This window comes from Pongo pygmaeus, chromosome 10, assembly GCF_028885625.2.
Source record: "Pongo pygmaeus isolate AG05252 chromosome 10, NHGRI_mPonPyg2-v2.0_pri, whole genome shotgun sequence".
Lineage (NCBI taxonomy): Eukaryota > Metazoa > Chordata > Mammalia > Primates > Hominidae > Pongo > Pongo pygmaeus.
Window position 1 is genome coordinate 55039364 of NC_072383.2, and position 13810 is coordinate 55053173.

At 58.4% G+C, this 13810-nt stretch overlaps 2 protein-coding genes across 6 annotated transcripts; one reads left to right on the forward strand and one right to left on the reverse strand.

Annotated features, from left to right (window-relative positions):
* Positions 1–1652: 1652 nt before the first annotated feature.
* SHMT2 (serine hydroxymethyltransferase 2) lies at positions 1653–6705 on the forward strand. 5 transcript variants are annotated; one of them, XM_054445731.2, is made up of 12 exons: positions 1653–1818; positions 2806–3003; positions 3484–3563; positions 3716–3916; positions 4215–4296; positions 4457–4579; positions 4706–4845; positions 5160–5325; positions 5543–5642; positions 5729–5884; positions 5983–6090; positions 6214–6705. In XM_054445731.2, the coding sequence occupies exons 1-12, from the start codon at positions 1786–1788 to the stop codon at positions 6339–6341; spliced, it is 1515 nt and encodes a 504-aa protein (XP_054301706.1). In that variant the 5' UTR covers positions 1653–1785; the 3' UTR covers positions 6342–6705. The 5 variants fall into 5 exon arrangements, with proteins under 5 accessions (XP_054301706.1, XP_054301709.1, XP_063503121.1 ...); XM_063647051.1 differs by lacking the exon at positions 1653–1818 and adding an exon at positions 2176–2248; XM_063647052.1 differs by lacking the exon at positions 1653–1818 and adding an exon at positions 2341–2581.
* Positions 6706–6881: 176 nt separating this feature from the next.
* Positions 6882–12144, reverse strand: NDUFA4L2 (NDUFA4 mitochondrial complex associated like 2). Its single transcript, XM_054445735.2, has 4 exons — positions 8983–12144; positions 8550–8638; positions 7705–7765; positions 6882–7575 (listed from the first exon to the last, which is right to left on the reverse strand). Exons 1-4 carry the CDS (start codon positions 9037–9039, stop codon positions 7519–7521), a joined length of 264 nt encoding a protein of 87 aa, XP_054301710.1. The 5' UTR covers positions 9040–12144; the 3' UTR covers positions 6882–7518.
* Positions 12145–13810: the final 1666 nt, after the last annotated feature.

A 13810-nucleotide genomic window follows, 5' to 3' on the forward strand; every position in this document is an offset into this window, starting at 1 on the left:
AGTGCAGTGATGTTTACAACTAATTGATCATAATCAGTTACAGGTTTCTTTGTTTCGTCTTCACTCCCACTGCTTCACTTGACTGGCCTTTAAAAAACAATTTTTTTTGGCTGGGCGTGGTGGTTCACACCTGTGATCCCAGAACTTTGGGAGGCCAAGGCAGGCGGATCACCTGAGGTCAGGAGTTCAAGATCAGCCTGACCAACATGGTGAAACCCCGTCTCTACTAAAAAATATAAAAATTAGCCGGACGTGGTGGTGGGCGCCTGTAATCCCAGCTACTCAGGAGGCTGAGGCAGGGAGAACTGTTTGAACCCAGTGGCAGAGGTTGCAGTGAGTGAAGATCATGCCACTGCACTCCAGCCTGGGTGACAGAATGAGACTCCGTCTCAAAAAAAAAAAAAACACAAATTTTTTTTTTTTTTTTTTTTTGAAGACAGTCTTGCTGTCTCGCTCAGGCTGGAGTGCAGTGGCTTGATCGTGGCTCACCTTGAACTCCCGGGCTCAAGTGACCCTCCTGCCTCAACCTTCCCAGTAGCTGGGACTGCATGCACATACCACCATGCCTAGCTAATTTTAAATTTTTTCTTTTGTAGAGATAGGGTCTCACTATGTTGACCAGGCTGGTTTAGAACTCCTGGCCTCAAGAGATCCTCCTGCCTTGGCCTCCCAAAGTGCTGGGATTACAGGCATGAGCCACCATGCCTGGCCAAAAACATTTTTTTAATTAAAAAAAAACAACTTGGCTTATCAGAATCACTGAGGAGAGGTTTAGTTGTGTGACAGCATAAGTGGGCAAATGTCTACTCTTTGAGATCCATTGAATTAGAACCTCTGAAGACAGACCCCACACTCATATTTATATCATATTTTCCAACCCATTCTGATGCTGAGGTTTGGGAACCTACTCCTGGAGGGGTTGATGAATCCCATTCCCAAGGGTTTCGTCCGGATGAAGTCAGGCTAAAAGGAAGATCCCTTCCAGTCTCAAAGATCTATAGCCCTGGGGAAAAAAGGAGAGCCCACTGACTCCTGGGACATCAAGAGGTGGACAGGTAACAAAATGCGACAAGTGAACAACAGGAGGGGTGCCTTCCTCTGCTCCCAGATGTCTGAGGAGAAAGAGGAGATGCCATGTAGGAGGCAGGTCTGTGGGTCAGAGGAAGAGGGGAGGACAATCCGTCACAGGGCATGTTCACAGGAAAAGCCTCATTGAATCCTCACCATACAGTATTTTCTTGTGGCTTTACCAGGCAGGAAACTGAAGCGCACATAGGCTAATGCACTAGTCCCAGAGCCGGAACTTGAAGTCAGGTCTCCGACCCTTCTACACCATGGTGCTTTCCAGTGCTCCATAGCTCTCTATCTTGTGTGGGGGTCTAGATCTCCTGGAGTCTAATAATGCTAGCTAGATATACAGTAGGCACCCTATAAATGTTTGTCTTGACAACAAGCAGAGGGAAAACCCTGAAAAGCTTCAGGACAGTAAGGAGAGGGGGCGGCACTGGACCTCTGTTTTTGTTTTTTGTTTTTTTCCCCCAGGCAAGGGCCTCTAACCCTGGGGCTACAGACGGGAATCGTAGAGAAAAAAGCGGGGAGTGGGAGAACTACAATTCCCAAAAGGCCACAAAGGGGCCACCACTACGCATGCGTAGATCCCTCCCGTTGGCCTTGGCGTCTCAGCGCGCTCTTCTCGCGCATGCGTTCGCCGAACGGTCTTCTTCCGACAGCTTGCTGCCCTAGACCAGAGTTGGTGGCTGGACCTCCTGCGACTTCCGAGTTGCGATGCTGTACTTCTCTTTGTTCTGGGCGGCTCGGGTAAGAATGGGGCTCCAGACGCTGGGTAATCTGGAAAGGAAGCTCTTCTCCTACCTTAGTTCCTAGTCACAAACTCTGGGGTTCTCTTGGCTTTTCCATGCACATGGACTGGGGCCTCAGGGAGCGGACGTGTAACTGGGGAATCCCCAAGACCCCTGGGCGCGCGTGGAGTTAACTGCGAGCCTGTCCTCATTCTGACGATCAGACGCCCCAGGGCCTCGTGACCGCCCATTTCACGTGGCATTAGGGAAAGGACAGCCCCGGATGCCCCGCGGACCCGGTGCTGGCAAATGAGCGGAGTTTTCGGCCTGGCCTCACAAGCTGAGCCTTTCCGGCCAGCTCTGAGCCCTGCAGATGATGCAACCGAGCTTCACTGCTTGCATCAGGCAGGGGTCCCGGCGGCAGTGAGGGCTGGAAGGAGGTGGAACGGGTAGGGGGCTAAGTAAGGGGAAAGGGTATTGGCTTGCTCTCGGGCAGATCCCCACCCCCACCACTCCCACACAGCTCTTCCTCAGGGACTGCTAAGGGTCTACCCTCCCACCTGCATTGCTCTACAATCTGGCCTCAGCTCTTGCCAACTCTGCCTGTTCCCCCGCTGACTGGGGTATCAGTTTATGGTGCCCTGCAGGAAGACCCTCTTGTTCCTGTGTGTGGGAAGGTTCTGGAAACTCAGTGGTCCTCTCTGGAGTTGGGGAGACATAGGCTTTTGGAGGACAAGCTTTGCAGAGTGGTTCATGGAGTGAGGTGGTGGGAGATTTCTGAGGTGCGGTGCAGTGAATGGAGCAAATCAGAACCACCCCCTGGACAGTTGATCTCGAGCTTGGCTCCAGAACTGGCTTTTGAAGGTGGAGGTGGGGGTAGTGAGAACTGAAACAGACTGACTGGACAACTGGCAGCTCGGTGTGGCCTGAGAAGCATGAGTGAGGGTGGCCGGGAGACGATTTGTCTGGACTGTTGTGATTTCACCCTGACTTTTCCTGCCTCCAGCCTCTGCAGAGATGTGGGCAGCTGGTCAGGATGGCCATTCGGGCTCAGCACAGCAACGCAGCCCAGACTCAGACTGGGGAAGCAAACAGGGGCTGGACAGGCCAGGAGAGCCTGTCGGACAGTGATCCTGAGATGTGGGAGTTGCTACAGAGGGAGAAGGACAGGCAGTGTCGTGGCCTGGAGCTCATTGCCTCAGAGGTGGGACCTGGGGAGATGGGCAGGGGTTGGGCCACCATGGGTGCAGGAAGTAACAAAGTTATCTTAACTGATATTTCTCCAAAACCCCCTTTCATACTCAGGACCTTTCTTTGGGCTTTATCTTCCTTTCTTATCTCCTTCAAGCAAAGGCAGTGCAAGTCCAGTTTATGGGGTTGGGGCATTTAGGGAGCCTCCAGGGTCCCTACAGTCTCATCTGATCCCTTCCTTCCTTCCTCCTGTGAGGAAGGAGGAACCTAGAAGCACAAGTTTGAGTGGGTAGGTGGCATTGAGGGGCCACCGCTCATGGCAGCTGGGTTTCTGAGAATGCTGTCTCTGGCTTTGCCCCAGGCCTGATGCTGAGTGAATGGAGCTTTCTGCAGGGAGTACTCCTGCTTTCAGCTCTGGCTCTGGCAGGGAGGGACTGTGGGAGGCCAGGGGAAGGGGCTCAATACCTTCTGACATTGCCCCCCACCACCCCAGAACTTCTGCAGCCGAGCTGCGCTGGAGGCCCTGGGGTCCTGTCTGAACAACAAGTACTCGGAGGGTTATCCTGGCAAGAGGTGAGGGCTGGAGGGCAGTGTCAGGGATGGTGCTCCCAGTGGGGGAACCCACCTGTACCTTCCCAGTGTTCATTGAGGAGTGAACTTCCCAGTCCTTTGCTGATGGTTGAGAGTCCTTTCTCTGTACCCTCATTACCCCTCTCCCACGGCAGATACTATGGGGGAGCAGAGGTGGTGGATGAAATTGAGCTGCTGTGCCAGCGCCGGGCCTTGGAAGCCTTTGACCTGGATCCTGCACAGTGGGGAGTCAATGTCCAGCCCTACTCCGGGTCCCCAGCCAACCTGGCCGTCTACACAGCCCTTCTGCAACCTCACGACCGGATCATGGGGCTGGACCTGCCCGATGGGGGCCAGTGAGTATGGATGGGCTGGCTGATGGTCTTGGCGGGCAGGATTGGTGTGGGAAAGGAGTTATTTATTGAATACCTACTGTGGACCATACAGATGGAACAGGCCTTGCCCTGTCCTGCATGTCACAGTGGATGAGGAAGATAAGATCCCAGTTATAGTGCCTACCACAGAGTGGACAGAGCAGTGAGGCAGTGTGTACTAGGACTGGTGTTCTGGGGACAGAGAACTGTGGAGTTGAAGGGAGTGGTTAAGTCAGGGGGTCCTTCCACCCGGGCCTCCTTACTTCCTCTCACTTCCCAGTCTCACCCACGGCTACATGTCTGACGTCAAGCGGATATCAGCCACGTCCATCTTCTTCGAGTCTATGCCCTATAAGCTCAACGTGAGTGCTCTAGGGTGTGGGGAGGGGCTCTTGGCCCTGGTGGTGGTCCTGCCCTGGAGAAGCTGAGGGACTGGAGTGCTGGGCGGTCCTCAGGGTTAAGGAGGAGAGTGAGCTGCCCTGCTTCCTTCTCAGGGCTTTAGCTGTTTGTGTGTCTGTCCAGCCCAAAACTGGCCTCATTGACTATGACCAGCTGGCACTGACTGCTCGACTTTTCCGACCGCGGCTCATCATAGCTGGCACCAGCGCCTATGCTCGCCTCATTGACTACACCCGCATGAGAGAGGTTGGTGGGGGCCTGGAGACTGGGCACCTCTCCTGGGGGTGGTGAGGAGGTGTGGGAGGAGGGCAGCCTTGGGCAGGCCTCTCCGGGCCCTCCCCAGGCTGAGGCCTTGCCTCTGTACCTGTCCAGGTGTGTGATGAAGTCAAAGCACACCTGCTGGCAGACATGGCCCACATCAGTGGCCTGGTGGCTGCCCAGGTGATTCCCTCGCCTTTCAAGCACGCAGACGTCGTCACCACCACTACTCACAAGACTCTTCGAGGGGCCAGGTCAGGCTCGCTGAGGTCGGGCCTCGCCTTTCCCTGCCTTCAGGCCTGTTCCTGAGAGGAATTCATTCCCACCTGCAGCCCTTAAGACTCCTGCCCAGTCTGTGACAGTTCTCCTTCTCTTGCCCATGGTGACCATGCCCTGGCAGGGGATTTGGGGATGGCATTGAGGGGCTGATTCCCTCTACCACTGGAATCCAGTGTACCAAGCCCACGTGAGGTGTGCCCTTGGGGCCCAGGTCTGCCAGCTTCCTCTGCCTTCTCTGTCCCTTGTCCTTCTTTTCAGCTTAGACTCTGACCACCCACCTCTCACACAGGTCAGGGCTCATCTTCTACCGGAAAGGGGTGAAGGCTGTGGACCCCAAGACTGGCCGGGAGATCCCTTACACATTTGAGGACCGAATCAACTTTGCCGTGTTCCCATCCCTGCAGGGGGGCCCCCACAATCATGCCATTGCTGCAGTAGCTGTGGCCCTAAAGCAGGTTGGGGATCCTGTCTTTGTAGGGTGTGGGGGGGCAACGGCCTGGAGGCTTAGACCTTGCACCTTGCTAACTGATGCTGGGGCTGATGGAAGGGAAATGCCAGGATGGAAGGGGTCAAGGCTGGGGTCACAGAGCTATGCTGAGGGTGCAGGGCCAGAGGGTAGTTCAGGGCTTGGATCCAGGCCTAGGGTCACAGCTGCTAATGTCTCATCTCCAGGCCTGCACCCCCATGTTCCGGGAGTACTCCCTGCAGGTTCTGAAGAATGCTCGGGCCATGGCAGATGCCCTGCTAGAGCGAGGCTACTCACTGGTATCAGGTAAGCCAGCAGGGGATGGGTGAGGGCCTCTGTAGCTTCAGGCAGAGGCCCAGGACTCACCACTCCCCATTTCTTACCCACCTTAGGTGGTACTGACAACCACCTGGTGCTGGTGGACCTGCGGCCCAAGGGCCTGGATGGAGCTCGGGCTGAGCGGGTGCTAGAGCTTGTATCCATCACTGCTAACAAGAACACCTGTCCTGGAGACCGAAGTGCCATCACACCGGGGGGCCTGCGGCTTGGTGAGACCTGGGGTTTGAGGAGGGAAGGGGCTCCCATGCTGGATGACTGCCAGGTGACCTTGGGCTATGCTCATCCCTTCCCTTGTGCCTTGTTCCAGGGGCCCCGGCCTTAACTTCTCGACAGTTCCGTGAGGATGACTTTCGGAGAGTTGTGGACTTTATAGATGAAGGGGTCAACATTGGCTTAGAGGTGAAGAGCAAGACTGGTGAGTGAGCAAGAAGGAGCACCAGGCCAGCCAGTTCCCACTCACTGTCTGCTCCCTCCCCTAGCTGATCTCACTGCCTTCCCTAGAGCTCTGACCACTTGTTTCCTCACCCTCTCTCTCTAGCCAAGCTCCAGGATTTCAAATCCTTCCTGCTCAAGGACTCAGAAACAAGTCAGCGTCTGGCCGACCTCAGGCAACGGGTGGAGCAGTTTGCCAGGGCCTTCCCCATGCCTGGTTTTGATGAGCATTGAAGGCACCTGAGAAATGAGGCCCACAGACTGGAAGTTACTCTCCCTCCCCCTACCTGGGCCAGTGAAATAGAAAGCCTTTCTATTTTTTGGTGCGGGAGGGAAGACCTCTCACTTAGGGCAAGAGCCAGGTATAGTCTCCCTTCCCAGAATTTGTAACTGAGAAGATCTTTTCTTTTTCCTTTTTTGGTAACAAGACTTAGAAGGAGGGCCCAGGCACTTTCTGTTTGAACCCCTGTCATGATCACAGTGTCAGAGATGCGTGTTCTTTCTTGGGGAAGTTGGGGAGTGCCCTTCAGAGCCAGTGGCAGGCAGGGGTGGGTAGGCACCCCCCTTCCTGTTTTTATCTAATAAAATGCTAACCTGCCCTGAGTTTCCATTACTGTGGGTGGGGTTCTCCTGGGCCAAACAGTGATTTGTCTCCCTCAATGTGTACACCGCTCCCCTCCCGCCACCTCTACCACAAGGACCCCCGGGGCTGCAGCCTCCTCTTTCTGTCTCTGATCAGAGCCGACACCAGGCGTGATTAGCAGGCGCAGCAAATTCAATTTGCTAAATGAAATTGTATTTTGCCCACGGCTGCTTCTGTTTGATCCCTGGGGACAGAGGGGAGGCCCAGGTCTGGGGCTGGAGGGGGTACTGGCGGCAGGGGGAGGCAGTAGGCTTGGGCAGGGGAGGAGTGCACTGCGCCTCGGGAGGCAAAGGTGCCCCAGCCTGGGCAGGCCCTGGACCAGCCCAAGCTGAGCAGCGCCGCCCCTGGGCTGGCTCCCAGAGCCTGGGCTAACGTGGAGCCCGCCACGTCGCTTGGCACTCAGAGGCCCCTGCTTCTTGTTGGCTCACGTAGGCCACGTTCAACATGTAGCCTGTGCCACACCCTTCAAGGCCCGGGTAGGAGGGCAGAGGGGCTGGTCTGGGCTTTTTTGGTGGACCCCTGCTGGTGCTGCCTGCCTTCTCCTCCCCCACATGGGACTCAAGCCAAGGGTCAGAGGCGCTTCCGCTGCTGGGAGCAAGGGAGGAGAGTAGGGGTGGAGCAGCCTCCCCTCTGCGTGGGAACCCGGCCTGTGTAAGCAGGAGCGGGACAGGGTGCCCAGACTGATGCCTTGGGGACTGCGGGGAGGAGTGGAAGAAGTGGATGGGCTGGCTGTCCGTGGTTTGCATGGCACTGGCAGCCCAGCCTGGCTTAGAAGTCTGGCCGGTCCTTCTTTAGCTTCTTATAGTCAGTGGAAACTGCAAGGAACTAAGAGGAGAGGGAAAGGGGGTTGCGTTGAGTGTCCCAAGCCTCCCTTTGCTTCTAGTACGGGAGTTGTGGGTGCCAGGACCAGGAGATAAGAGGATGGAGGGCAACCCTAGAGCCATCGAGAGGTACCTTGTATTGGTCATTGGGGCTCAGGCGGTTCCAGGGCTCTGGGTTGTTCTTTCTGTCCCAGCTGTGGAGCAGGAGGAGGAGGGTTAAGGGTCTCCTCCCTGGAACCCAGGACTCTGTAACCCAATTTGACCCCCAAGCTCCAGCCGGAGGTTCTGGCCCCACCCCAGTACCCCTGCCTCCTGCCCTGGGGGTCCCATTTCCCAGAGACTGACAAAGAAACGGTCATATTAGCAGGTGCTGACAAGTGAGACAAGAAGCCTGTCACCATTGTCAGCATGGGGCTGGGTGACAAACTGACAACGGGGCCCAGGGACTCCCACTTGCTACCTGCCACCCTAGGTTAACCCTAAGAGCAGAGTCGTGGGAATCAGACAGAGATCCCAAGGGGCTGGGTTTCTGGTGATGTGCCGGGAATTATAAAGTCATGGGTGCGCCTTTTCACTTCCGGACCCTCTCCGCGGCCGGGTGTGAAATCTCCACCCCACACTGGTCCCCAATGCTACCCCCAGCAGCTCACCCGGCCACACCCCCAGTGCTCTGGTGAGGACTTAGAGGTACCCAAAAGCCCGAGCCCGCCACTGGCTGAGTGGCGTCGTCATGGCAACCAGGCCGGGAGAGGCGCGGGTTCCGCATTTCAGGGCGGGCCAAGCTGAGGAGTGAGCGGCCAGGTGGGCTGGAGGGGATACGGGGGTCTCCCAGGTCAGCAGTGGGCTCCAGCTCTGAGATGCCGGTCGGTACAGTCGAAGGTGCATGCAGCAGGGCACGGGATCCCCACTAGGGCCGCCTATTTCCACCCCATCTTGCCTCACCCAGGCCCCCGTGAGCATCCCAAGCCCGGCCTTTACCAGACGTCGGGGCTGCGAAGGGCCAGTCGCAGCAAGTAGAGCGCAGCGCTGCCCATGCCCAGGCAGATTAAGCCGATCATCGGGATGATCTGCGGGGAAGACGGAGAGCACTTTTGGGGTCAGCCCTCTCCCCACAGTTCCCAGTCACCCTTTACAAGCTTTTCTGCCCACCCCAACCCCACCCCTGGTCTGGTGCTCCCTCCCTGGAATCTCCTACAACCATATTTCCTGTCATGGTCTCCCTCACCCTACAGCGATCCTGTCCAAGGTAGTAGATTTGTGGGACACAGGGACGTTTCGGAGAGAGACTGGGGCAACCTTAGGGGAAGAATAGGAGCGCTGAGGGACCTGGGCACAAGGCAAGGCACTGGGGGATTTGGAGGGTGGGGCAGCAGGAGAGTTAGGAGTTAGAGGTTCTGAGGTCGGGACTCACCCCGGGATGTCTTTTGATCTGCCGGTAGAAGCGGGCCCCAAGACTGGCTCCTGCCATATCGTTTTTCCAGTCTGGTCCTCTGCAGTGGCTCTGTCCTCTCCCTCCTCCTGGGGTCCCGCCCCTGAGTGGGGAGGGATCAGCCCAGCCCACAGCGGCTTAGCTTGGCCCAGCTTGTGCTTCTTTGGACTCACCCCACCCCGACTTAGCTCACTTTCTCCTCAATTCCAGGCCCAAAGCCTGTAGGGGAATTGTCTGGGAGCCAAGTGGTTTCTGCTCTCCGACTCTCTCCTCCAGATGCCTGCACCTGGACCAAGGGACACCATCATTCTTGGGGCTTTTGGCATCTGAGGGAAGGACCTCAGTGGCATAGGACCCCATAAGATGTGGGAGAAGGCATGGCCATGGGACAGGCACTTAGCAAAATGCATGTGTGGAGTGTTCACAGGTGGGACCAGGAGGGGCTGGGACCAGGAGGGGCTAGGGCCAGTGAGGGCATGTGCAGTACTTCCCTGACACCCTTAGAGCTGTCCAGGAGCGGGTCCTGAGAACCCTGGTTCTGTCCCCTCCACAGTGTAGTGGGGGAAGGAGGAAGACAGGCCCACACCATAAAGCTCCCCCAGCCCCTCTTGTTCTGAGTGGTTTCTTCAGGTTGTGGTTGGCCTGGACTCGCGGTTGGAGGCTGGAAAAACCAGGTGTATGTTCATCATGGCTCAGGATCAGGATAGAATATGCCAGTTTATTTATTCTACCACAGTCATGGCAGTGAGGCTTGAGAGACTCGCTTGCTCTGCCTACCTGGGGTAGGGTAAAGGTGGGGCCGCCCAAGGCTATCCCCTTCCTCTGGCTATGGGATGGAGAGGAAGGGAATGGAGGGGGGAATCAGGAAAGATCGGACAGATGCTGAGAGAGAACAAGACACAGACACAGAACTGCAAGGGATTCCCTCCTGTCCTCAACCATCTCAGGTGTGTGCTATGCTGCTGGGGTGGGGAGGCTCACAGCCCCCGTCTCTGGGGAATTTGGGTCTTAGGAACCGAGTCCTAATATCTCTCCCCACTCCCAAGATAACCTCCACCATCCCCACCCTCCTCGCGGCCGATCCTGCAGAGCACCCCCCACCTCCCCCGCCAGAGCCCGCCTTGTGGAGGGCGCGGGCGGGAGCGAGCTATGCACCCGTCGCTGGGATCGTCTGGGGACAGGGAGGGAGAGGGCACTTTCTAGGGTCCCCCTCCCTTTCCTTCGCGCTGATACTTCCGCCGCCCCCTACTCTGACAAGCGCGGCTGTAATTAGGCTGCGGGGTCCCGGGCTCTCCGCCTCCCTCCGGCGGATAATGAGATAAAGTGTCAGAGACACGGCGAGAACAAAGAGACAGAGACTCGCTGCGATGTGTGTGGGGGGCGGGGGAGCGGGGCTGACGGGCTGTCAGAGCCTCCAGCAGCCCAGCCCTCCCAGAGAGCCCGCGCCTCCAGGGCCCAGGAAGGGAGGGCGTGTCCTGTCACCCGCGCACCACAACCCTCCAGTCTCTGGGACCAAAAAGCAATCCCAGAGTTCAAACTCGAGCGGCCGCACAGCTGGGCTGCACATCTGGTTCTCTGTGGCACAGCTGGGGAGCCAGGACGCCGGAAGGGGCGCCTGGTCCTTGCGCCTTTGCTCACGGGCCCTCGCCTGCTTCCTTGTGCCCTTTGTTCTGAGTTCCGGTGACCCCGGCCAGGTCCCAAATTCTCTGTCGCGCTCCTTTTCCAGAGCCGCCGCTGTCCCTCCGGCCTTGGGCCTCCGCCCCGCTCACCGAGATGTAACGTTACATTATTGCCTCCGCTCCGCCTCTCCGCCACTCTTTGACCCTTCTCCTGCTTCTGGTCCCTGTCTCTGTGAATTTATTTCTAAGCCCCCTTCCATCTTTGGTTCCAGTCTCTGGCTCGTGGCTCATGGGGCCGATCTGGAACACAGGACTCCTTGGCTTCCGGATCCCATCTCTCCTCGCTCCCCACACTTTCCCACCACGAGGACTCAGGCCACGCTGGCCCAGCGGGGTGAGGGACCGCAGGAGTCATTAGCCGCAGATTAGGCGCGGCCTGGGATCCCGCTGGGACTGGACTCCAAGCGCTACCCCGCACCAGGATCCCAACCCGCGCGCTGGCTGCACAGCGGGTCAAAGGCAGCGGGACTCAGCCTATCGAGAGTGTTGCAGGGGCGTGGGCTCGGGCGCCCCCTGGAGGCCGAGCGGTCCCCAAGCTCGGGGAAGAGGCCTCGGGCACCCCCTGTCGGGCAGTGCCGACCCTGCACTCCCGGCGTTCGGGCGGCTAAGTTGGTGCCTGGAGTGTCCGTCCACGCCCAGCCCGTCGCTCCGCCACTCCCGCCGCCAAGAGAGTGGGTCCCGCAGCCTCCACTCTTCTGGTGTGAGATGGGACCGGAGGGCGGAGAGGGGACGCGGAAGCTCCTCTCTCGCCAGCCACAATCGGCACCCAGGGTTCAGGCGGGTTCCTCTTCTGGGGTTGGGCAGCCTCAGATGCCTGGGGGCCGGGGAGGCGGGGGCTTCATCTCTGCTTATGGGCTGCAGATTCGAGATTGCCCTAAGCCCTTTGACCCAGCCTGTCCTAGCCTCTGGCTGCCCTTTTTTCTGCCTCTTGTTCTTTCTGCCTTCTGTCTGCTTCCTGTCCCTGGGTATGTCCATCTCTCTCTTCCCTATTCTGGCTGTGTCTGTCTGCTCTCCCTCTTGCTGCCTTCCCTACCTACCTGGCTTTGTCCCTCTGCATCGGTTTCTCTGTGTCTCGCTCCCTCCCTCCACATCTCTCCATCTCACTGTGTCTCTCTTTACTAATGCCTCTCTTTGTCTCTGTCTTTATCTCTGTCTCTCCCCAACCCCATTCCCCAGCTCTATTCCTATTCTCTGGGTTGCTGCCTCTGGGGACTGCAGCAGCCCAACAAGGCAGACCGGGGACGCCTCGGGGCACTGCCCGGGGTCCTCCTCCTCAGTGCCCGGGTTCCTCCTCCTGGTCACCTCCATATGCCCGTCACCTCCGCGCAGCGTTGATCTTCCCGCTGAGGCTGTGGGACCTGGAGGGGCGCCCGGGAGGGAAGACACAGGGCCCAGCATCTGCTCGGGAGCCCCGGGGCCCCTGACCCCCTCTGCCATTATTAAGGGCGCCGGGTCCCGAGGCACCGAGATGATCATGATTGCATCAGCCAGACAGAAGCGGAGCCGGGAGCTGTGCGGTGAGCGAACGAGTGAGACAAAGACGCCCGCGCCATCTGTTCATGCAAAGCGCTCTCCGCCGGGGACCCCGGCGTTCCGGCTCCTGGCCGGGCTTGGGGCAAGGGTCATAAGCCCATTCCCACCCGGCGCCCCCACCGCGCCTTGGCTTCCCCTCTCCTCAGCACCCAGAGGGGCCGCGGGGCGAGCGGAACGGAGAGGGGGCGGGGGTGTTGATGTGATTGGAGCGGACGCGGCTGTTTCTTCAATAATGGATGGAGATGATGCGGACGGCGAAGCCGAGCTGGCCGGGAGAGGAGAGAGGAATAGAAATGGGGAAAAGAAGGAGTGGGGGCGGGATACTCACCCCGGCGCGCGCACACACACACGCGCGCGCACGTGCGTCACACTGTCATTCGGATACACGCCGCCGCGCGGCTCACACCCAGGCACACGCCTACGCACTGTCACCGAGACACACATACCTGCAGGCGGAGACGCGATGGCAACACACACTCCCCGCTGGCTCTTCCTGATTTTCACACATACACAGACCTGCAGGCGGAGACGCACGGAAATGCCCCCACGCGGAGGCACACCTGGGCAAAATCACCCAGATGGGAGCTGGGGACGGGGAAGTGGACAAACCTGACAGATATAGACACACTCAGGGACACAGACACACACCCGGGCACAGAGTCGGACACAGCTGGGGCTCAGGTAGACACACCTCACATACCCAAGGAACAGACGGACACACACAAACCACAACCACACGCCGGGGATACAGACGTCCATAATTGCCAGGGCACGGAGAGCCCACCCACACCCACTCAGAGGCTAGCACACCTTAGCATATGCAAGAGTTGCCATCTGTGCCCTGCGGGGTGGAATGTGGCAGGGAGGTCGTCAGGGTCTCCGGAGCAGGCCTTGTTAGCCTAGCAGTATAATGAGGTCTTGGTGACAGGAGGCGCCTGGGGCTGTGGACTAGGAGGCCCGTGCACCAGGGCTTAGCTGCCTGCAAGCTTCCTTGACTGGCCCCTAGGGCGGGTGGTGCCGACGTTGGGCCGCCCCTGAGCAGCAGACCTGGCGGACCCCACTGACCCAAATCGGGCAGTTTGGTGGAGGGAGAGCCTAAAGGGAACACTGGAGCTGCAATGCACCAGGAGATTCTCAGGATCCCCAACACTGCTGCTGGTGGGGTTTATAGAGGGGGTCACTCTGTACTCTGCCTTTTCCCCCCGTGCTGCCCAGTCTTCCAACTTCAAGGGGCACGCGTGTGTGTGTGTGTGTGTGCGCGCGCGCGCGCTGAGTGGAGTGGGCAGTGGAGGAGGCTGGGGTGCGGGTTGCCTTGTACCCCAGTACCGGCCCTTCCTCCGATCTATTTTCAATTCAGTCTGCTCCTTGGCCCAGACTTATGACCTTTGCAGCGTGCGGCAGTATCATCCATCACCCAGGCGCCGCTTACGGGGAAGGAGGGCGCTGGGAGCTCACATAGGGTCGCTGTCACGCCTGCCGCCCTCTCTGGGGACCTGCTCTCCGGCCCGCGGGCCAGGGCTTAACAGTCTTGGTGAGTACTGACGGGAGGGTGTGACCGTGGGGCTCGATCGGGACACTGGGTCACATGTCCCCACCCC